The sequence below is a fragment of the Theropithecus gelada genome, chromosome 3 (assembly GCF_003255815.1).
Source record: "Theropithecus gelada isolate Dixy chromosome 3, Tgel_1.0, whole genome shotgun sequence".
Lineage (NCBI taxonomy): Eukaryota > Metazoa > Chordata > Mammalia > Primates > Cercopithecidae > Theropithecus > Theropithecus gelada.
Genome location: NC_037670.1, coordinates 76,658,627 through 76,680,268, shown reverse-complemented (window position 1 = coordinate 76,680,268; position 21,642 = coordinate 76,658,627). Strand labels below are relative to the sequence as shown.

At 47.7% G+C, this 21,642-nt stretch overlaps 1 protein-coding gene across 2 annotated transcripts in view; it reads left to right on the top strand.

Moving 5' to 3' along the window:
• Window positions 1-21,642, top strand: part of EEPD1 (endonuclease/exonuclease/phosphatase family domain containing 1) — a 146,838-nt gene that overhangs the window by 117,866 nt on the left and 7,330 nt on the right. Inside the window, exons 4-6 of one of the 2 annotated variants that reach the window (XM_025380449.1) lie at window positions 12,133-12,243; window positions 15,755-15,889; window positions 18,681-18,819. In XM_025380449.1, coding sequence (XP_025236234.1) covers window positions 12,133-12,243; window positions 15,755-15,889; window positions 18,681-18,819 — 385 coding nt within the window. Of the gene's footprint in view, window positions 1-12,132; window positions 12,244-15,709; window positions 15,890-18,680; window positions 18,820-21,642 lie in introns of both variants that reach the window. The other variant, XM_025380450.1, reaches the window with a different exon arrangement.

Sequence of the window (21,642 nt, the reverse complement as noted above, 5' to 3'; positions counted from 1 at the left end):
CAGAATACATGAGTCATTTGTCCAAAGTCAGAACTCTTGGTAAGTGGTAGATCCAAAGTTTGAATCCAGGCAGCCTTTCTCTAGAGTCTGTGTTCTTAACCTTACTGTTAAATAATGAGTGGACTTAAGCATTCAGGACGTGGAAGAACTCTTCTCATAGAGGAGAAATCTGAGTGATGGCAGTAGTGTTTCCTGCTGGAGTCTGCATGGGTTTGTTTAAAGCACTGGAGTGGGCAGTAGATATTCCCACCAAGTTCTGGCTTGGCAATCCCATGGCCATTTTAAACACACAGATAACCAAGCTACTCAACTTATTTAGGGCTTCATGCGCTCCTGAAGGTCCTAACAAATACAGGTTGATGTCAAGACAAATTATCTAAAGAACCACTTTGTTATAAATAAAGCTAGAGGGAAAAAATTAAGGTGAGGATTTGTCTTCATATGTAAAAAACTAAGCTATTTATGAAGACTCTTGTCTTGTGTCAGTCAGCAATTTAAAAAGGAAAGAGTCAAGCCAGGTGTGGTGGCTCACACCTGGTCCTAGCTACTTAGGAAGCTGAGGCGGGAGGATGGCTTGAGCCCAGAAGTTGGAGTCTAGCCTGGGCAACATAGCAAGACACCCCATCTCTAAAAAACTAAAGAGTCATATCCTTTCTGATCATATGTTTTGGGGGGTTAATGTCTTTGGTCATTCATTCCCCAGGCCCCTGTGCTGCCATCTGTTTATCACAGGCAGGTATATTAAAACAAAGCAGGCTGGGCGCAGTGGCTCACTCCTAGAATCCCAGTACTTCAGGAGGCCCATGCAGAAGGATCGCCTGAACCCAGGAGTTCAAAAGCAGCCTGGGCAACATAGTGAGATCCCATCTCTATTCTAATTTAAAATTTAAAACAATAAAGCAAAACCCAGCAACGAAAACCTACTGATTTACTTTTGGAAACAAAGATATTGTCATTTGAAATTCTTACCCAGGATTCTTTTCTAAACATATAGATAAAAATCATTTTGAGCATGAGAGGGCATGGTGTGTGAAGTTTTATTGCTACCTTGCTAGGTGATTTTAGGATGTTTCATATTGATTAGAAATGAACCTCAAAAAGGCAGAAATTTCCTCCAGCCAATGAAAGCTTCGCCACCAAGGAGATGGCACACTGAACAACAGCAGGTTAGATGGCCCAGGAAGGACGTGATTTTAAAAGAGCTTATGATAACATGGCACAGTATAAGTGGGAAAAGCAGAATGTGTGTGTGCGTGTGTGTGTGTATTCAGACAGATAAGATATATTGATAAAATGCACAGGAAACAGCCTGGAAGGAATTCCACCAAAAATATTAGCAGTAGTGGTCTTTGCACAGTGGTATTATACTTAATTTTTTCTGAGTCTCTATTTTATAAATTGTCCCGCACTTATATTTATTTATAGCAGGACATAAGCCTTTATTTATTTACTATACTTTAAGTTCTGGGATACATGTGCAGAACATGCAGGTTTGTTACATAGGTATATATGTGCCATGGTAGTTTGCTGCACCCATCAACCCATCATCTACATTAGGTATTTCTCCTAATGCTATCCCTCTCTAGCCGCCCACCCGTGACAGGCCCTGGTGTGTGATGTTCCCTGCCTTGTGTCCATATGTTCTCATTGTTCAACTCCCACTTATGAGTGAGAACATGTGGTGTTTGGTTTTCTGTTCCTGTATTGGTCTGCTGAGAATGATGGTTTCCAGCTTCATCCATGTCCCTGCAAAGGACATGAACTCATCCTTTTTTATGGCTGCATAGTATTCCATGGTGTATATGTGCCACATTTTCTTTATCCAGTCTATCATTGATGGGCATTTGTGTTGGTTCCAAGTCTTTGCTATTGTAAATAGTGCTGCAATAAATATACATGTGCATGTGTCTCTATAGTAGAATGATTTATAATCCTTTGGGTATATACACAGTAATGGGATTGCTGGGTCAAATGGTATTTCTAGTTCTAGATCCTTGAGGAATCGCCACACTGTCTTCCACAATGGTTGAACTAATTTATACTTCCACCAAGTGTAAAAGCATTCCTGTTTCTCCACATCCTCTCCAGCAAGCTATTATTTCCTTTTTATTTATCATTATTATTTATTTATTTATTTTGAGACAGAGTCTCGCTTTGTCACCCAGGCTGGAGTACAATGGCGCAATCTCAGCTCACTGCAACCTCCGCTTCCTGGATTCAAGCCATTCTCCTGCCTCAGCCTCCCGAGTAGCTGGGTTTATAGGTGCCCGCCACCACGCCTGGCTAATTTTTTGTATTTTTAGTAGAGACAGGGTTTCACCATGTTGGCCAAGCTGGTCTTGAACTCCTGACCTCGTGATCCACCTGCCTTGCTGGGATTACAGGCGTGAGCCACCACGCCCGGCCTGTTTCCTGACTTTTTAATGATCAACATTCTAACTGGAATGAGATGGTATCTCATTGTGGTTTTGATTTGCATTTCTATAATGACCAGTGATGATGAGCTTTTGTTCATATGTTTGTTGGCTGCATAAACATCTTCTTTTGAGAAGTGTCTGTTCATATCCTGTGCCCACTTTTTGATGGGATTGTTTGGTTTTTTCTTGTAAATTTGTCTAAGTTCCTTGTCGATTTTGGATATTAGCCCTTTGTCAGATAGATTGCAAAAATTTCCCCCATTCTGTAGGTTGCCTGTTCACTCTGATGATAGTTTCTTTTGCTGTTCAGAAGCTCTTTAGTTTAATTAGATCCCATTTGTATATTTTGGCTTTTGTTGCCATTGCTTTTGGTGTTTTAGTCATGAAGTCTTTGCCCATGCCTATGTCCTGAATGGTATTCCTAGGTTTTCTTCTAGGGTTTTTATGGTTTTAGGTCTTACACTTAAGTCTTTAATCCATCTTGAGTTAATTTTTGTATAAGGTGTAAGGAACATAAGCTTCTATTCTATTCTATTCTATTCTATTCTATTCTATTCTATTCTATTCTAAGACAGAGTCTCACTCTGTCACCCAGGCTGGAGTGCAATGGCATGATCTCAGCTCACTGCAGTCTCCACCTCCCAGGTTCAAGCGATTCTCCAGCCTCAGCCTCCCATGTAGCTGGGATTACAGACGCCCACCACAACACCCTGCTAATTTTTTGTATTTTTAGTAGAGACGGGGTTTCACCATGTTCGCCAGGTTGGTTTTGAACTCCTGACCTCAAGTGATCCATCTGCCTCGGCCTCCCGAAGTGTTAGGATTACAGGCATGAACCACTGTCCCCTGCCATTAATTTAAAGAAAAAAAAAAAAGCCCATGAAATTACTATGGAAGTCTTAATTCCCATCTAGGATTAAGAGTCTTAGCATCCAAAGACCTTTGGAGAAGTAAAGAACCTTTGGAACATTCCTAAAGGGCAGAGATGAGTGATGAAGATGACTCTGATGACAATGGCCACAGTGTGGAAGTGCAGAGTCTGTAAGGAGTGTGTTTGCACCCCTCGCAGCTCCTCCCTCCTCCTAACTTCACTTCAGTCTCCACAAACTCACCAGTGCATCTTGCTCTGTGTCATAATTGCCCTTGCAAACGTTTTTCTGTTGTTGTTTCTTTTACTTTCCTTTTTTTTTTTTTTTTTTTTGGTGCTCCCTTCACTTCTTTGTAACCATCTTGCTCAGGAACCATGTGGTTGGTGTCTTTGCGGCACATGGAGAGGCTAACAGAACCAGCAGTCGCTGGTGGCGGGAGAGCACGTGGGTGTCACTTCCCTTGGTTCTGTAAAAGCAGCTAATAATTAGCTGGTGGTGGGCGCTGAGGAAATGTCTCCTTGTTTGCTTTCTACCTTCCTCTGCATGATAAGAATGTTTAAACAAGGATGCACCGTCATCCAGAATGCCTTCCTGGCCCCCATGGAAGAAGAACGGGGAAGAGCCATCCTACGAGTGGCGCATTGTGGCACAGGAGCAGGAAGCCCGTGGCTCCTCTGACAAGGAAGGGTGGGACCTGAGCATTTAGAACAGGGCTTCCTTACAAAGCTCTGAATGCTAGGCATGTGACATGGAGTGGGCATGGCCCACCAGCCCCGGCCCCTCCTGGGAGGAACGTTGACTGATGTACTGACCTCTCTGTGAAATCTGGGTCATCAGGGCCTATGTGACCCGAGGCATCAGTGACGAAATTGACCTCAGCGGGGTGGTGGCTGTGCTGCTCCAGGGAACTCACAAGTTGGAATGCATGTGGTGCATGCGTACACACACACACACACACACACCCCTCACGGGTCGATTGGTTTCTGTTTTCTGAGTGGCAGGGAGTGACCCGGCCATGTTACCTCTCTGAGCCCTGGTTTCATCATGTGTCGAATGGGACTGTTATTCCCAACCTCCCAGGGTTGTCATGAGGACTGAATGTGAGCTGTGGTTAGCGCCTGCCATGTCCTTGGTACTTAGTCAATGTTGGTTCCCTTTTTCTCCCCATTCCTCCCCCTGGCTTTATTTTTTAAAAAAAAACAGGACTCAGGAGCTAACCTCGTTATAGCTCCTTGGCCACCTGTGTCTTCTTACCATTGTTGGATTTACCCAAATTAACCTCTTGGGATTACTACCTAAGTAAATAAGAGCTTAAAAGTGAGCTCTTATTCCAGGCAGTTTAGCAAGGGGTCTTTAGGTGGAGCTCACATGGTAATTATCACAGAGAAGGAGGGAGAAAGGGGTTTTAATGTTTATGAGACTCATATTTCCTCTCTCAGTTCTATGCTAGCCCCTCCCTCCTGCCTTTTCCTCCCAGAGTTCTAGAATCATGCACTTTTAGAACTAGAGGTCCTCTGGGCTGGAGTCATCTCCCCCCATCCCTTTACTTAACAGATGGGGAGACTGAGGCACAAAGATGTTCAGTGATGTGTGCAGGGTCCCAGAGCTCCTCTGTGCCCCTCTCCTTCCACCCATAAATGTGGCCCTCTGAGGAAACCTCCGAAGCCACAAGGAAGCAAGCCCAGTTCATTCTTTCATTATTGGAAAAGGATAATTGCTCACTGAGCCTCTAAGTGTACCCAGGGAATGGCCTGCCTCTTCTCCCTCCTTGAGCTGCTGGGCCTGTAGGAATGGATCCTAGAGGCAGTACTGTGGTAGTGTTGTGTGAGGGTTCAAAGTGGCTCTGGAGCCCCAAGACACATTGCTCCCTGCCCTACCTTGGGCCTGCCCCCTCTGGGATGCATACCTGCATTTGCATTGGAGCAAAGGTAGCTACACCTCATCTTGGCTCTGCGGGAACCCGTCTCTTCTCTTTTAAGGGCATGAGCCAATGAGAAATCTTTTCTGTCATACAGATTGAGGGAGAAAGAAGGTTGAAATACTCCTTGCTCTTGCTTTATGACCATGTTACATCCAGTGTGGGAGCTCCTGTCTCAGCCCTAAGGAGAGCCAGGGCCTGTACAAGCCACTAAGAACCATGAATTCACTTGGTACTCAGTAGACCTCAGCAGAGAAAGTGTATTTCTGCCCTGTAGGCCATGTGGTTTTTCAAAATATCAACATCTTGATATTTTAAATATCCTAGAAAAACTTTGTAGCAGGCTTCTTTGTTTTATTTAGAAGGCCAAACATGGTTAATATTTAGTTTATACTTGGACATTATTTGGCTTTTGTGTTCTTACTTTTCTCATAGAATAAATTGACTTTTATTTTTAAGTTCTGGGGTACACGTGCAGGATGTGCAGTTTGTTACATAGGTAAATGCGTGCCATGGTGGTTTGCTGCACCTATCAACCCATCACCTAGGTATTAAGCCCAGCATGCATTAGCTATTTTTCCTAATGCTGTCCCTCCGTTGACATTTTGTGATGACCGCAGCCATTCCTCAGTTGAGCCCCCATGTGCTCGCCCACAGATATCCTCAGGTTCGGTAGCTTCTAATATCGCTTGTTAACATCCCCATGCGCAAGCTCCTGGCATGAGGATGCCCTTGCTTACCGTTCACATTTCTAAAAATATTGCCTCTGTCATTTGCCCTGTGTCCTATTGTATTTTAATGAAAGTTCAGTCTCCTGACCTTGCATGGCCTAAGACAAGGGCTTCTTTACTTTTATGGTAAGGATTTATCTTTTTAAGGAGAACTCACTTGTGCATCTTCATCCACCAAAATAGATTGCGTTTTCAGTGCTACCGCTGAGAACACACAGGAAATTGTTACCATGTGCAAAACTCATTGTCAAAGGGAAGTCACGTCCAGAGTCAGGAAAGCAAGTGAAACACCCACCTCGGTGTAGCAGCTTCATCTGGAAATTTGACCTAGAGGGTTCAAAATGAAAACATGCCCTCCCCACCCATCCAGGAAGCAGGATGAGGATGGCCGTTCGGAGTTTACTTTAAAATGCCTACCAGTACTATTGATATTCTGTCACTGGCTGTGTAGTCAAGATTAGCAACACATCTTTATAAATTGCTCACAGAGTCCCAGGATGCACTTTAATTTCACTGGAAGGGAAAGACTATAAAGGACCTCTGAACTTGGTGGTGGCTGGACAGACCACTGAGTGGAGTTGGAGCACCTTTATTTTTATTATTATTTTAATTTATTTATTTTTGGGACAGAATATCACTCTGTCACCCAGGTTGAAGTGTAGTGGCGCAATCTTGGCTCACTGCAACCTCCGCCTCCCGGGTTCAAGCCGTTCTCCTGCCTCAGCCTCCTGAGTAGCTGGGATTATAGGCACGTGCCACCATGCCCAGCTAATTTTTTTTATTTTTAGTAGAGGCAGGGTTTCACCATGTTGGTCAGGCTGGTCTCGAACTCCTGACCTTGTGATACAACCGCCTCGCCCTCCCAAAGTGCTGGGATTACAGGCGTGAACCACCGCGCCCGACCCACCTTTATTATTTTTATTTCCTAGTCAGCACCAGATGAATTACGGAATATTCTTTTCAGAAAGAGGGAGGAGCCAAAGTAGGAGGAAAAAAAAGTCCAAAGGTCCACAAGCAACAAATCTGTTGGTTTCAAGCCTTAGAACCCTTTGCCACTGCAGTCAGCTGATTCAGGGCTGAACCAAGATGCAGCACAGCCCAAGGGTGTAGCCAAAGTAGTCTTTCTCTTAGGACTTGGCATTTCTAAATGCCGGCACCTTGTACATCTCATAGATTGGAGTTTAAATATCTGACTTTCAGAGGTGTTTGAACCAGAGTGACTCCATCTTGAATAGGGGCTGGGTAACCTACTGAGGCTGAGACCTACTGAGCTGTATACCCAGGTGATTAGGCATTCTAAGTCACAGGATGAGGTAGGAGGTCAGCACAAGACACAGGTCATAAAGACCTTGCTGATAAAACAGGTTTCAGTAAAGAAGCCAGCCAAAACCCCCCAAAACCAAGATGGCAATGAAAGTGACCTCTAGTTGTCTTCACTGCTCGTTATACACTAATTATAATGCATTAGCATGCTAAAAGACCCAATTTTACCCAGTTTGGTCTGATGCTGGAGAAACAAATCTAGCTCACTGGTATCTCTCATAACTGATTCTGGGAGAGAGAAACTGGGATCCCTAGGAGAGATTCCACTGATTCATTCATTCAACAAATGCCCGTTGCATACCTACTGTGTGCCATAGTGTGACAGGCTCGGTATATTGCCTCATACATTACCTCACAGGGTTATCTGTTAACAGCCACAAGTCAGAGGCTTTTGAGATACCGGGTCCCGGGAGAGCCAAAATAGTATTTGTTTGTTTGGAATAATGAAAGCTGTCTTCCCAGGCCACAGGAATTAAAACTAGGAGTGCTAAATCGGCAATTGTCTAGCCTTGCCTGAGCTTTTTCTCAAACTGTAGTTTAGAATTACTTGGGGGAACTTGTTAGAAGTACCAACCTTGGCCAGAACCTCAAAGAACCAGACTCAGTCAATCCGGGATGCGGGTCCACCAATCCATGGTTTTAAAAACAAGAACCAGATGGGGATAGGTGATGAGTTAGCCACTGGGGATTCAGAAACCCGAGAGGGTGGGGTGGCAGTAGTTGGGCTTTGCAGACCAGACTGGTCTGGGACGCTTTGTGATGAACACAAACCTTCCCTCTTCCATTTTGACCTTTCTGCCCTGGTGGACTGCTTTTACATAAGAGTTTTATTTCTTCCTTTTGTGGGCAAAGCAAAAAGTGTGAGAACGAGCTGCTCTACATAAAACAATTGAAGGTGGAGTTCAGATTGAGAGCTCTCAGAGGATGCTTTTGTTTTCGTTTGAAATTTTTGGGAGAAAGGAGCCAAAGATTCAGTAGAGGGGGCCAGCCCCAACCCTTTTGAATCTGCCCTGCCTCCCCTGTTCCACCTGTTGAGGCCAGGAAGTAGAGCAACAGGAACCAGCCCTGGGTTCAGACCCTCCCGCTAACTGTGTAACCTTGAATTTGAACTCGAGCTTGGGCTTAACCTTTCTGTGCAGCACTGTGCTCATGAATAACTGGTAGCAGTTACCTCCCGTGGGCTGTGCCGGGAATAATAAAGACGGTGCGTGCAGTGGCATCTGCCTTGGTACAGGTCAACAGGAAGGCTCTAAATCAGGATTCTCCAGCTTGAGAAACTCGTAGCTTAGCTGGGGTCTTGGGAAAATGATGCCAATTCTGGTGCAGCAGGTCTAGGGTAGGCCTGAGAGTTTGCATTTCTGGCAGACTTCTAAGTGAGGTTGATGTTGCTGGTCCGTGGACCACACTTTGAGTAGCAAGGGTCTGAAAGGCGCTCACCTCCTTAGGTTTTCTGTGAATAGGTAGTGCAGATAGCTAAGTTAACAATTCTTTTTTCAGTCCTAGAAATAAAAGAAAATACTTACTCCTTCCTTAACTCTGATCATGAAAATTAGGACACAGAATGCTTGTAGCCATAAACACTTACCTCCGTCGTCTCTCAAGTTATTAATTATCCCCAATAACATAAATACTGAAGAAGAAGGCAGAGTGAGGGGTGATCTGCTCTGTGGGCTGAGAGAGGTTGTTAAGGACAGGGTTTCAGGCATAGAGAATAAAGATGGCCCTTAAGCGTCGGGGATTCTGCCTCCTTACGGCTCCTAGAGCTTTACCTGTGAGTGAAAAGTTTTAAGTATTAATAGAAAGCAAAGAAAAATGAGAATGTCTTTTCTTCATCCATGAAATCAACTTGAACCTGTCAGAGTCATCTAGAGGGGCTGTTAAAATGCAGCCTTCTAGGCCCCACCCCTGAGAGTCTTTAGTTAAGTAGGTCAGGGGTAGAGTCTGAGAATTAGGTTCCCAGGTGACACTGGTGCTTACACTGTGACCAGCTCAAAAGACCACCTGTGAGAGCCACGAGCATGGGAATCAGTGCTGTCAGCCTGGGCCACCTCTTCACACTTCCGACCCTTCCCATCAAAATGGTGTTGCCAGGAAGGGGTTTTCGAAGCTGGGGTGGGGTTTGGGTGTGAATGGGAGATACAACTGTCCTCAGGTATCTGAGGGTTAGGAGAGATTAGATTTCTGGAAAAGAACGATCCTGGTGGCACCACTGCCTGCAGACAGGGAGTCACAGCACCATGGTGTGTTCCCTCTCCACCCCCACGGCTAGGCCTCTCTGACCTACCTGGTTGGCTGATCCCTTGGCGGGGGGCGGGCGGGGGGTGCTTCTTAAAAATAGAGCTTTCCAGGGTGCGTCCCAGGAGATTCTGATGAGCAACCAGGTTTGGGACCCCCTGCGTGGAGAACAGCGAAGCACCAGCTGGGCACTGGAGAGCTGCTCTGTTTTTAATGCTTCTTGGATGCGGCACTAATGATCACTCAGCAAGCAAATGATTCCCTGGCAGGAAATGGGACCCTTTGTGAAGTACATTTCCTCGCAGGATCCCTAAAGTTATAGTCGATAAATTCCGGCTGCATCTTCCAAAGTGTTTTATTTCCCATCCGAGGATGGCTTCCAGCCAGGAGCATCTGGCCAAGGGGACTCATCCCGGGTGAAACCCCACCCTTTCCACCTTCCCCACTCCCTCACCGCTGTCAGCAGTGACTCTCTCCACAGCCACTCTGCTCTGGGCTGTGTTGAAAGCAGAACCCATAAAAGTCACGGTTGAGCAAATTCCAGAGAGAATGCTTCCCAGACAAACTCAGCAGCATAGAACATATCTATATGCAGAGTCAGGTTACAATGGAGGCAATTACTTGGATAATAGCCTAAGGAGAAATTCCACCCCCCATCCTCGCCCCCTGCTTTGTTTGTCATGCTGTCATGCACAGATTTGAAGACTGCAATCTTGCCTTGAGTTTTCTGATTCACCAGCAGATGCTTGAGAGCATCGCTGGGTGCTGTGCTCTGTGCCAGGTAGGGGTTTATAAAGGAGACTCAGGTACAGTCCCTGCCCTGTGGAGTCCACTGCTGGAGAAAGATAGATGCTTACGTGACTAAGTGTAAAAGCAGCATCACTCCTAGAATAGCCCATTTCTAAAGTAGACCTCTCAGCACTCTCCCTCCCCTTGTCTGGTTTCATCTTCCCCACAGCGCTTGTCCCTGTAGAAATGACTGGCTCAGTACTTGCTGGTGCTTCATCTTCCCTCCTACAGATAAAGCAATGTGAGGCCAAAGACCAGAGCTTTGGACCCTGGCCTCTCCCAGCCATTGGATGTGGGCTGTCCAGGGGACATGAGAGCGGCTTTCTGCAGCAGAGGTGTTGGGAGAGTGGTGGCTGCTCACACACCGCCAGGATCTGGGGCAGAGGCTGAGGGAGGACCTGGGCAGCCACAATAGCTCTCAAACCCAAGCGTGCATCAGAATCTTCCAGTAAGTTTGTTCAGGCACAGATAGTTGGGCCCACTTCAGAGCTGCTAATCTAGTAGGTCTAGGATTTCTAGCATGTTCTCAGGTGATTCTGTGGCTACTGGTCCCTGGACCACAGTTGGAGGACCACAGAGGGGTGCATCAGCATGACCATGACAGTGAACTTAGTGAATAGCTGCAGGGTGAGTCCAGTGACGGACTTCTTAGAAGCTATGCCAGTGACCCCCCATGAGAGAAGACGGGACTCTGAAACAGGCTGCAGCAGTGGCTGGAGAACAGAAAGGAAGCACCCCAGACACACGCGACAGTGGAATCAATGTGCTGGCGGGAGGCGAGGAAGGAGTTCGAGCAGCGGGAAGGATAGAAGTGCTTTGGGCCAAGATGGGCACTGGTTGGGGTAAGGAACAATGCGTTCCCTTTGGGACCTGCTGATGTGAGGGGCTAAGGGGACCTCCAGGTAGAGATGTTAAGGAGGTAGTGGGAAGTGCTTTTAAAACTCAGGAGAGCAACTGACGATGGGTACAGATGCTGGGGTCTTCTGGGTAGAGGTGTAAGCTACCTCAGTGGGGCTGAATGAGAGTCCTTAAGGGGAGAGAGCGGTGATATGCTCGGAAGGAAGCCAAGAGGCTCTCACTCGTAGGGGTGGTTAGAGAAAGAAACGAGTGGGGTGCTCCAAGGCTTGTGAAGGACAAGGAGGTGTGACCCCAAGAGAAGGGGTTGTGTTTGAGGCAGAGTTAGAGGAGCTGGTCGCCAAACTTTGAAGTGGATAGTTTTTCCACTCTTCATCCTACTGTGTGCAATTTTATTTTGCCTCAGTGACAGTCACTTTACAGCCATATTGGTGCAACATGCATTAGCAAAAGAAGTGCATGCCGTGTGCATATGCGTGGGTGCTGCAGCAGCTCTCCGCAGCAAGAGGAAAGCAAGACGAGCACTACAGTGGTTCAAGTTGAAGCTGGAGGTCATTTTTTGCCCCCTCTAAGCTGAGCCCTGAAGAAGAAAGTCACCATGTATCCATCTTGTTACCTCTTTGGATTTGACACTGATCCAGATCCTCCTAGGACCTTCAATCCACTGCTTTTACAGGGATGAAAAGGATTCTGATGACTTTTTTTGAACTGTTTGGGCAGGAATGCTACAGAGAGAATCAATTTCTGTGAACTGAGAATCCCCAGGTGATAATCTGGTGTTTCACACACAGGCAGTTTTCTTTTTAATGTGTGGTGCTTGTTTAGTCGTCTGGGTCTTGCAAACCCTGGTGTTTGAAAAACAGGGATGTAGTTCAGCAGTGTCTGAATAAGGCTGATGACTCAGAATCATGCAGTGCCTGGCTTCTCAGGCCACCACCAGCCGGGACTGCTTTAGGCGTGAACCCACGCTTCTGACCTGTGCTCTGTCGTTGCAGTTCTGCACGGAGCTAAACCAGCCGACCCTGCCCAACATGCGCAAGTGGAAGGGGCCCCGGGGATGCTGGAAGGCTGTTGTTGCTGAGAAGCGCTCGAATCAGCTCCAGAAGGTACCCTCGTCGGCAAAACCTGGCCTTTCCCTTCCTTTAATTTAAACATACTTTTCCCCTAATCAAGGGCATTTAAAAATTTCCTTTGCCAATATCCTTGGTGCAATTTTGCATTTCTGCCCAATTTTTAAATCCTTGCCATTCATTTCTAAATGCCCTGGTTCTCGTTTCATGTTTAGATTGGGAATGGACTCCTGCCAAGACGGAAATGAGAGCTTAGGGTGTTGGGAGGAGAGGAGAGGAGAAATCCTGTCCAGGGCCAAGGCAGCAAATGGGTATTTCTGTCCTTTGTCCTTCTAATCCCTTCGCCACAGTTCTGTCTTCTGCCAAGTTTGTGCAGAGCTCATTACTCATTGACTGCAAACTTCAGATTCACCTTAGTTCACAAATGAAGTATTTGCTTCTAGTGGTAGAAATTATGCACATGATTTCAACATAGAAATGTTCTATTGAAATGTTCAGCAGATTTTGGTTTTGAATTTTCTTTCATCAGTATTGCCCATATGAGCAGGTAAGGGTAAATCTCTGTAAATACATGTTTTCCCTCATATTATTATTCAAGGCCAGATTTATTCACCTTGCAATGCTTAACATCAGTGGGGTTTTAGATTTTTAAACAGACTCCTGATAATAACCAGGAGTTGAATATGTATTATTATGTAATGTTCCTGTAAATGCAGATTTTTAAATCCCTGGTATACCTAACATGCTTACAGAAACATGTGATTTATACTTACATGATTAATGTTTATAATTTAGGCTCTTAAATCATAAAAGTAGGCTGGATTAAAAGTGGCCATTTTTTGACAGTAACCCCCTACCCTCTTTTTAGCTATAACTTAAAAAGGTGCGTGAAATCTTCTGTCTCTGGGTTTTATGTTTGGGGGTGTAAATGGCTCCCGCAGCTGACAGTGAGTCAGCACGCATTCAGAGAAGGCTGGAGATAAAGCTGAATTTGAATGCATCTAGTTCACAGCTCTCCCTTCCGGTCCACATAGAAATAATAAGAATAATACCATCTTCCTTTTTTAATCACACTTTACATGTATGTAGGTATCTGAGCTTCACGAGCCTTTTATAGTCCATTCAGCACTGTATTCATTCATTCAACAAATCATTGATGAAAGGTGGCTGTGTACCAGGCATTTTGTTTCATGCCAGATACACATTGGTGAGAAAAACAGCCCCAGCTATCCATGTCTGCACATTTTTACTCTTTGCAACACACAGTGGGGATCCCAGCTGAAGCCTGACCTGGCCTGTCCCGTAGGGAGTGCATAGCCTGTTGGAGGGCAAGACAGGTAACCCCATTCCAGGTCAGGGTGTCAAGGCCATTGGAAAACAACATGAGGTTGCAGGGAGACCCGAGTTCCATCCACCAAAACCTGTCAGCCTCAATTCCTTCATCTGTAACCTGGGAGCGATAGCCCTTTCTTAGCTCACCTGTAGGGTGGCTATAGGATTTTAAAAGATACTGTGCTTTGGAATTTGTCATTAACACAGCACAGGCCAGGGCCAGGCGTGATGGGCATGAGGTGGCAGGCTGGCCGCCTGCAGTGGACTGAGAGAACTCATGTCTGACTCTGGCTGCAGCTGGGTCCATGTCTGCCCAGTTGTTACCATGCAGTATTGTGGGCCCAACATGGCCAAACCTCCCACTTTCATTTTAATGGGAAATTTCCTGAATTTTAAAGATGAACAGATAATCCAGAAAAATGTAAACACTATGTGAATCAAACAGAATATATCTGCAGGTTGAAAATGTTCAATCTCTGTCCCTAGACAACATAAGAAAGTGGTAACCGCTGGGGCCTTTCTCCGATGCCTGAAATTCTGCCCAGGCATCTTCTCTCCAGCTCCCTAGGGCTTCCACGATAGCCAGAGGTGTGGTTTCCAGCTGTGAAGATGAAGACCTAATAAGATGAAATGATTTGCCCGCAAGCCACCCTTTTGAAATGTGAGGTGGTGCTTGGACCCGAGCCCAGTTCGCTCTCTCTATCTGGAAACGCTGTTCCTCCGGCTGCTGTTCGGGAGGAGAGGGGAGCGCCTAGGTCAGGGGCATTGGGAAAGGCTCCCAGGAGGGGACAAGAAACCAAGGTGGAAGGAGCAGCGCGCAGGGAAGTGGGGGTGGGGAAAACAGTTCTGAGCAGGTGAGGGAGGCAGAGGAAGGAGTAGGCCCCACCGAAGAGGCTCCCCCTCCAGGGCCATCGGGGAGCCCCTGAAGGCTTTTGGGCAGAAGATGACTTGAGGGATGCTTTAGGTAAGTTACTCTGGCATCGTGGCTTGGGAACTGGCAGATGGAGAGATAATCCTCCAAAGCCAACAGAGCAGTCGTACTTACCTCCCTCCACACCAGAAGAAACTGAGGTTTAGAAAAACCGGGTGGCTCGCCCGGGGTCCCACGGCTAAGTGACTCAGGTGGGACTGAGGCCCAGGTCTTCTCATTCCCAAACCAGCACACTCTCCAGGGGATGGGCAAGGAGATAATTTCAAATATAGAAGTGCCCAGCATACAATACATTCATCCCCTTCCTCCTTCCTCCTAAAAACACACATGTTCAGACAAGGGGTTGAGCCTGGCAGGTGTGTGGCTTAGACCTGCGCTGACCCTGGGGACTTTGTGGTGGCTGCCTAGGAGGGTGGTTGTGCAGAGTCACTTCCCCTCCTTTTGCAATGGGGAAGAGTGGTGACTGCTGGCCTCTCAAATGACATGCAGATGGCTCCCAGGCCGCGGGTGCTGAGGAAGCACTCTCATGGACAGCAGAGGCTGGGGTAGGGTGAAAGGAGAAGCGTGTCTTCTTCCCCAAGCCTCCAGAGGCAGCAGCAGCAGCAGCACAAAGCAGGCACATTCAGAGCAGCAGGGTTTAACACCCGGCACTAGGACTCTGCCCCACCGCCAGCCCTGGCACCTCTGACCTAAGCTTCACACCTCTGCCATGGCCCCATCCACGTGTGGAGGGCCCCCGAGCAGCCTAAGCCATTAGGACTGTCAACTGTGACCTCCACTCACCCAGCAAACACTGAGTGGGCTTTTACGAGGTGCCGGGCAGCATTTGTTGTAAGCTGCAGCTAATCAGTAAGCAGAGCCCATCCCTTGGAGTCATGTTTTAGTCTCAGCATGGTGATCAGCTGTGGGATTTCAGGAACGTTACTTAACCTCTTTGAGCAGCGGTGTCCTCATCTGGGAAATGGGAGCATGAATTGCTGCCTCATGGGATGTGATGATTCCGAAGATATCTCTGCACCTAGCCTGGCTTCACCTACCTCCCCGCAAAGACAGAAGAGCCCAGGCCACCCTGGCTGCAATGGAAAGCTCTGAAATTGGCAATATGTGAAATTATTTGGGCTGGGGAGTGGCAAGGGAGAGTGGCTGTGGCTTTTGTGGTGTGCTTTTGGTTTAGAAACAGCTTGAGCCAGAGTAGGGACTACTCTCAGTCTCTCTGGCCTCTCTGCCTCCTTTCCCCAGGCGGTGGACTCTGGCACCAAGACTCTGTCTCCCTCTCCGCTGCAGGGAGCCGGGTATGCAGGATTCCTGTGGGACGCGGCGGCCGGCGTGGAGCTGAGAGACGCCGGCTCGCAGGAGAGCTCGCCCAGCAACGGGCACGGGAAGCCGGCGGGCCCCAGCCCATACCTCGCGCGGTTCAAGGTACCCGCTCCACGCCGTCTGTGACGTGGAATCCGCTTCTTTCTAAAAAGGAAAGAAAAGGGCTCGTTTTGTAAAACCACAAGTACGAGAAGGCTTGTCTTTTTGCCTTGATTTCAGCCTTTCATGGTGAGAGATTTTCGTCTCTCCTGGGGCTTCCTTGGCAGGCAAACTTGTCCAGGGCAGGAATGAAAGGGATTTTGAGACTCTCAGCCCCAATAGCTCTGGCATCTGAGCAGGAGATGGGGGAAGGAGGAAGATTCGGTATAGCTCCTAAACCTGACCCTCATTAGAGTCTCCTGGGGAGATTTTCCTACAGTCAGAGATTCCTAGACCCCATCTCAGACCCATGGAATTTGGGGGATTATCTGGACGACCTGCTTTCCAAAAGCCCCTGCAGTGATCCTTCATCTCAAAGGCCGGGTGTTAGGGAATGGGTGGATTCAAGGGCAGCAGAAATGGCCTGAGGAGCCCCTTCTTATCGGCTGCATCTCAGGCCCGATTCCTTTATTACCAGGGAGAAGGGCCTCTCAAGGGGTCGTTTGGGTTTGGAGGGGATTCAGGAGGAGCTCTGGGCTGTAGGCCAGGGGCAGCCCCATCTCTGGCATCGCCCGTGTGGGAGTCTCTGTCCCCCCTGAGTCTGGGAGCAGCTCAGCAGATTGATCGAGCGCAGTCTCTCTGGTTCTCCCCGGATGTCCTTGGGAAGTGTTAATGAACCGCAAAATGGTCAGCAGCTGGGCAGCAGAAGCCAAAGCAGGTCATGAAGTTGGCAGTCAGGGAGCCTTATCCCCGTGGTCCTTGACCGTGAGCTCACAGGCCAGGCAAGCAGGTCCGGTGCCTTGGAGCCCAGCAAGCATATTCCCTCCTGGGCATGGAGACCCCCTGCTTTCTGCCCCAGAGCAGTTCTTGAGCCTGAGAGTCACCTCAAATCCCAGCCCAGGAGGTGTCTGCCAGCTGAGGTTTGGGAGCAGCCGCTGTGTTGAGGCTACAAGCCCCCGTTCCACCTTGCACACTCGTAGCTGTGAGTTGATGAGGCTGGGTGTGTGCTCACCCTGTGGCTATCTGTCGTGCCCAGCAGCCCCTCTCATTCCTCTGTCTGTGGTATTGGCGGGGCTCTGTCTGCACACATACACCTAGGGGTGTCCATGGAGTGTATCTGTGGTACTCATGTGTAAGTCAGCCAGGTGTCACCTTTAAGCCTCCTAACACCACCCTGGGCCCCCTTTCTATGTCAAGTCCCTGTTCCAGTACTGGCCACGTGGGGTTATGGCCATGTAACCCCATGGGTGATACTGATAACCCAGTATCACCAGAAGGCAGGCTGTTTTTAAGGGTACAATGAGAAAATGCTGATTAGCCCAAATCCTCTAAATAAAGCAGCCCTCTAAACAGGCACTTGGCCTCTTGTACTGCATGTCACATTCTAGGCCCAGTAGGTGGTGCAGTACGGAGATGGGACTCATCTCTTTGGGTACTGTGCCCCCACCCAGCCTTAAGATGCTTTCTCTAGCAGAGCTGCAGCTTCAGAGCTCCTGGTCCTGGGTGCTGGCAAACTGAGACCACATCCATAAGATAAGACCGGCACCCTCCACTTCCTGGGGGCTTCCCCTATTCCCCTTCCCTTCCTGGCAGTGTTGATGTTGGTTGCCATGACAAACGGAAGGGCAAGATTGCTAAGCCCTGAGTAGCTAAGCAGTGCTGTGATGCCCAGAGACAAACTCTCACCCCGTGTTTCTGCACTTGCCCTTGGGGATGCAGGGCTGGGGCATGTCCCAGGCTGGCCAGGTTCTGTAAGCTTTTGGTTTGGACACGTTTGAAATTAGGTTAAGGTGAGCATCCAGGTATAGTGGGCTCCAGAGAGAAAAGAACACAGAGGGGCGTGTGTGGGAGGTGTAGGGAGGAGGAGGAGGAGGCAGATCCCAGCAGTGGGTCCTGGCAGGAGACCTCAGGCTAGCCCTCTGGAGAAAAGCCCCAAGTCTATAATAACAACCAGCTGTCAGAGTCACCTCCTTTGATTGATTGATTGATTGATTGATTGATTGAAGTGGGGTCTCACTATGTTGGCCAAGCTGGTCTCAAATTGCCTCAAGTGATCCTCCCGCCTCAGCCTTCCAAAGTGTTTGGGGTTGTGGCCAGGTACAATAGCTCACGCCTGTAATCCCAGAACTTTGGGAAGCTGAGGCAGGAGGATCACTTGAGGTCAGGAGCTTGAGACCAGCCTGAACAACATGGTGAAGTCCCTACTAAAAATGAAAAAATTAGCTGGGCATGGTGGCACACACCTATACTCCCAGCTACTTGGGAGGCTGAGGCAAGAGAATCACTTGAACCTGGGAGGCAGAGGTTGCAGTGAGCTGAGATCACACCACGCCCCCACAGCCTGGGTGACAGAGTGAGACTCCTTCTCAAAAAAAAAAAAAAAAGTGCTGGAGTTACAGGCATAAGCCCATGCCTGGCCTTCCACCTCCTTCTTATATGACTGCTTAGAAAGAAAGAAAAAAACTCAGACATTTACAGTTATGCAGATATGCCCAATCTTTTAGGCTCGAAGTGAGGAATAGGAGGTGGAATGTTAGAGGTGGACTGGTAGAACAAAATAGGCCTTGTTCCTGCAGGTGCCTTGGAAAAATCGAAGATGAAAGACCTTGCATTATTTCCTGGGGGTGTGAGCCAGCCTTGTTCTTGTTTACCATTGTCAACTCTGTGCACAAAGCTATTTATGAGTCGGTTGTAACGGATACAGGAAATATGAGCTTCTGAGCCTCTCCCTATTGCTTTGTTTCCTGCTGCTTAGGTGGGAAGTCACGACCTGACCCTTGTTAACCTTCACCTGGCAGCCCTGACCCTCCCGGGGAGTGAGAATCCCAGCAAGAATCACAGTGATGGCCACCGGTTGGCGAGCTTTGCACAGACCCTACAGGAAACGCTGAAAGGTAGGAAATTGTCTTTTGCCGTGGCTCGGCCACTGTTTTGCAGAGCAGCAGCGCTGCCTCTTCTGACCACCTCTGACCAGTTGGGCTGGCTGTTTGTCAGCAATGTGAGTCGCAGGTACAGGGGACAATCAAACCTCTGGCATCTCATGGAGCCCAGCTGACCCTGCATGGTCACATCTGTGCCTCTGTGGACCGAGAATATGTGTTCCAAGGTGTCAGCTCTGTGGCTTTTTAGCCTCATTTAGATAGAAAGGATTGGGGGCGGGGAAATATAAGTGAGGATGCCCTTCCCCGAAGACAGCTCATCCTGGCTCCAGCTGCCTCGGGCAGCACTCTGGTGGTGCTGCCTGCAGATTTGCATGTGCACTTCCTGTGAATGAGAGACAGGAGGTGACAATGGGAAATGGTAAATTCCTGATTATCGGTGAATTGAGTTTTTCTCTCTGGCGGGATACAGATCATGTTGAAGAAACCCTGAACCTGTCAGAAATGCTGGATTTTAATCCTGTAAGACCTCAGGCAAGCCACCAAACCACTTCAGGCCCCCATCTGATGGGGGACAGTACTTATCTCATAGCAGTACCCAGAGGGCTAAGTAACAGTGTCTGCAGCAATACCAACACATAGTAGGGACTTCATGTACATGAGTTGACTCTAAAACATGAGAAGAATTAAGAGAACACTGAAAAGAGCAGAATTCTGGCCAGGCACGGTAGGGTAGCTCATGCCTGTAATCTCATCACTTTGGGAGGCCAAGGTGGGAGGATCACTTGACCCCAGGAGTTCAAGAGCAGCTTGGGCAACATAGTGAGACCCCGTCTCTACAAAAAACGAAAAAATTAGCTGGATATGGTGGTACCCACCAGTAGTCCCAGATATTCAGGAGGTTGAGGAGGGAGAATCACTTGAGCGCAGGAAGTCGAGGCTGCAGTGAGCTTTGATTGCACCAGTGTACTCCAGTCTGGGCAACACAGCAAGATCCCATCTCTTTAAAAAAAAAAAAAAGGGAGCTGAACTCCAGGATGATGTGGGGCTATGCCCCAACTAATATAGATGGTTTTCTGCACTTGGTTTACCAAAAGAAAAGGTTGACAAGGCTGTGAAGACTGTGATCTTTTCCATCTGGCTTGACTTTTCAGAACGCTGACCTTGTCTAGGTGAGTTTGTAGCTGGAGGCCTGGAATTCTCTTCTGTCTTTTGAGTCTGAACCAATATTCTCTAGCTTTCTAAGACTTCCTTGTTAAACTGGCCCCTCACATTGGGAGGTTCATGAAGATTTTACTACAAAAATATTTCAGTCAAACTATAGGCTCACATTTCGAGAGATGTATGTATATATGTGTTTGAATTTGCATTTCTAACAAAAAAAGATTTTTTATTGTGGTAAAATATAACAAAATCTACCATTTTAATCATTTTACATGTTCAAGTCAGTGCTACTAATGTATTGACATTGTTGTACAAATATTACCACAATCCATCTCCAGAACCTTTTCATCTTTCCAAACTGAAGCTCGGTACCCGTCCCACGATATCTCCCCAGGGACCCCTCCCTGCAGCCCCTGGCAACCAGCATTCTACTTTCTGTCTCTGTGAATGTGACTACTCTAGGTGCCCCATATAAGTAGAATCATATAATATTTGTCCTTTTGTGTCTGGCTTGTTTCACTTAGCATAATGTCTTCAAGGTTCATCCATGTTGTAGCATGTGTCAGAATTTCCTCACTTTTTGAGGCTGAATAATGTCCCACTGTGCATCTATCCACCGTATTTTGTTGCTTATCCATTCATCTTCTGATAGACACTTGGGTGGCTTCCACCTTTGTCCTATTGTGACAATGCTGCTGTGAACATTGATGTGCAGCAGCTTTTCTTTTGAACCAGGACATGCCGTGACCAACGTTCTACTTTAGGGATGAGTCCTCAGGCTAAAAACAGTCAGAAGATGCTCTATCCAAGAAGCAGCTATGTGGGAAATTGTCCACCCATAGTTAGACTCTGATGACTCTGATCTGTAAAAAGGACGACTTGATAGCTTGTCATATCTGTGGACATTACTATTGTTCTTGACCTCAAACTTTATGTGGAAGCAGAAAGGAAAGATGCCAGCTCATAATTTCTTTGGCAGCTTTAGGCAGTCACCATCCCCCCACCCCCCACCCCTGGTATCCAGGGAGTGGTCAGGATTTTGGCAGAAAACCTTGGGCAGGTTATTGTTCCAAATTGCCAAGGTACTATTGATCCACAGCCTGGCTTGGCCTTGACTCGTTCGTATAGGGACAGTGACTCATGCTGCCTGTGTCCCCTGCCTGTAACTAGTAACCAATTAATTGTTAACTGGTGACACTCCAGACCCAGGGGTTCAGGAAGCAATTCAGCCTGCCCAGGTCTAACAAGGGTAAACAGGTCAGCAGAGGGGTTCAGCTAAAGCAAAGACAAAGCCTTCATTCCACAGGCTTCTATCAGAGCAAGCAGAACCGATGTGGTTAGCAAGCTCTGGGCCTTTCTGCCTTTGTCTGGAACGTGCATGCAGGCTGACGTCAGTGGGGATATGCCGGTCCCCTAGTGGAACCTTCTTCTCTCAGACCTCACTGGGACTTGGGGACAGGGTCTCCCTCTGTGAACTGAGGAAGAGTGAAACAGCGTGTGTAGTAACTCTTGACATCTTGGCAGATGGTCCCTCAGTGGGGACTGGTTCCTGTAGTTGTCACTGGTGTTTTATAAATCTAGAGACTCTCTGAGGAAGTCAGCCCACAGTGTTCTCCTCTCATTGCTGGGAATCAAGGGAGCGATAAAGGAGCCCCGCCCAGGAGGGTGGCTTTT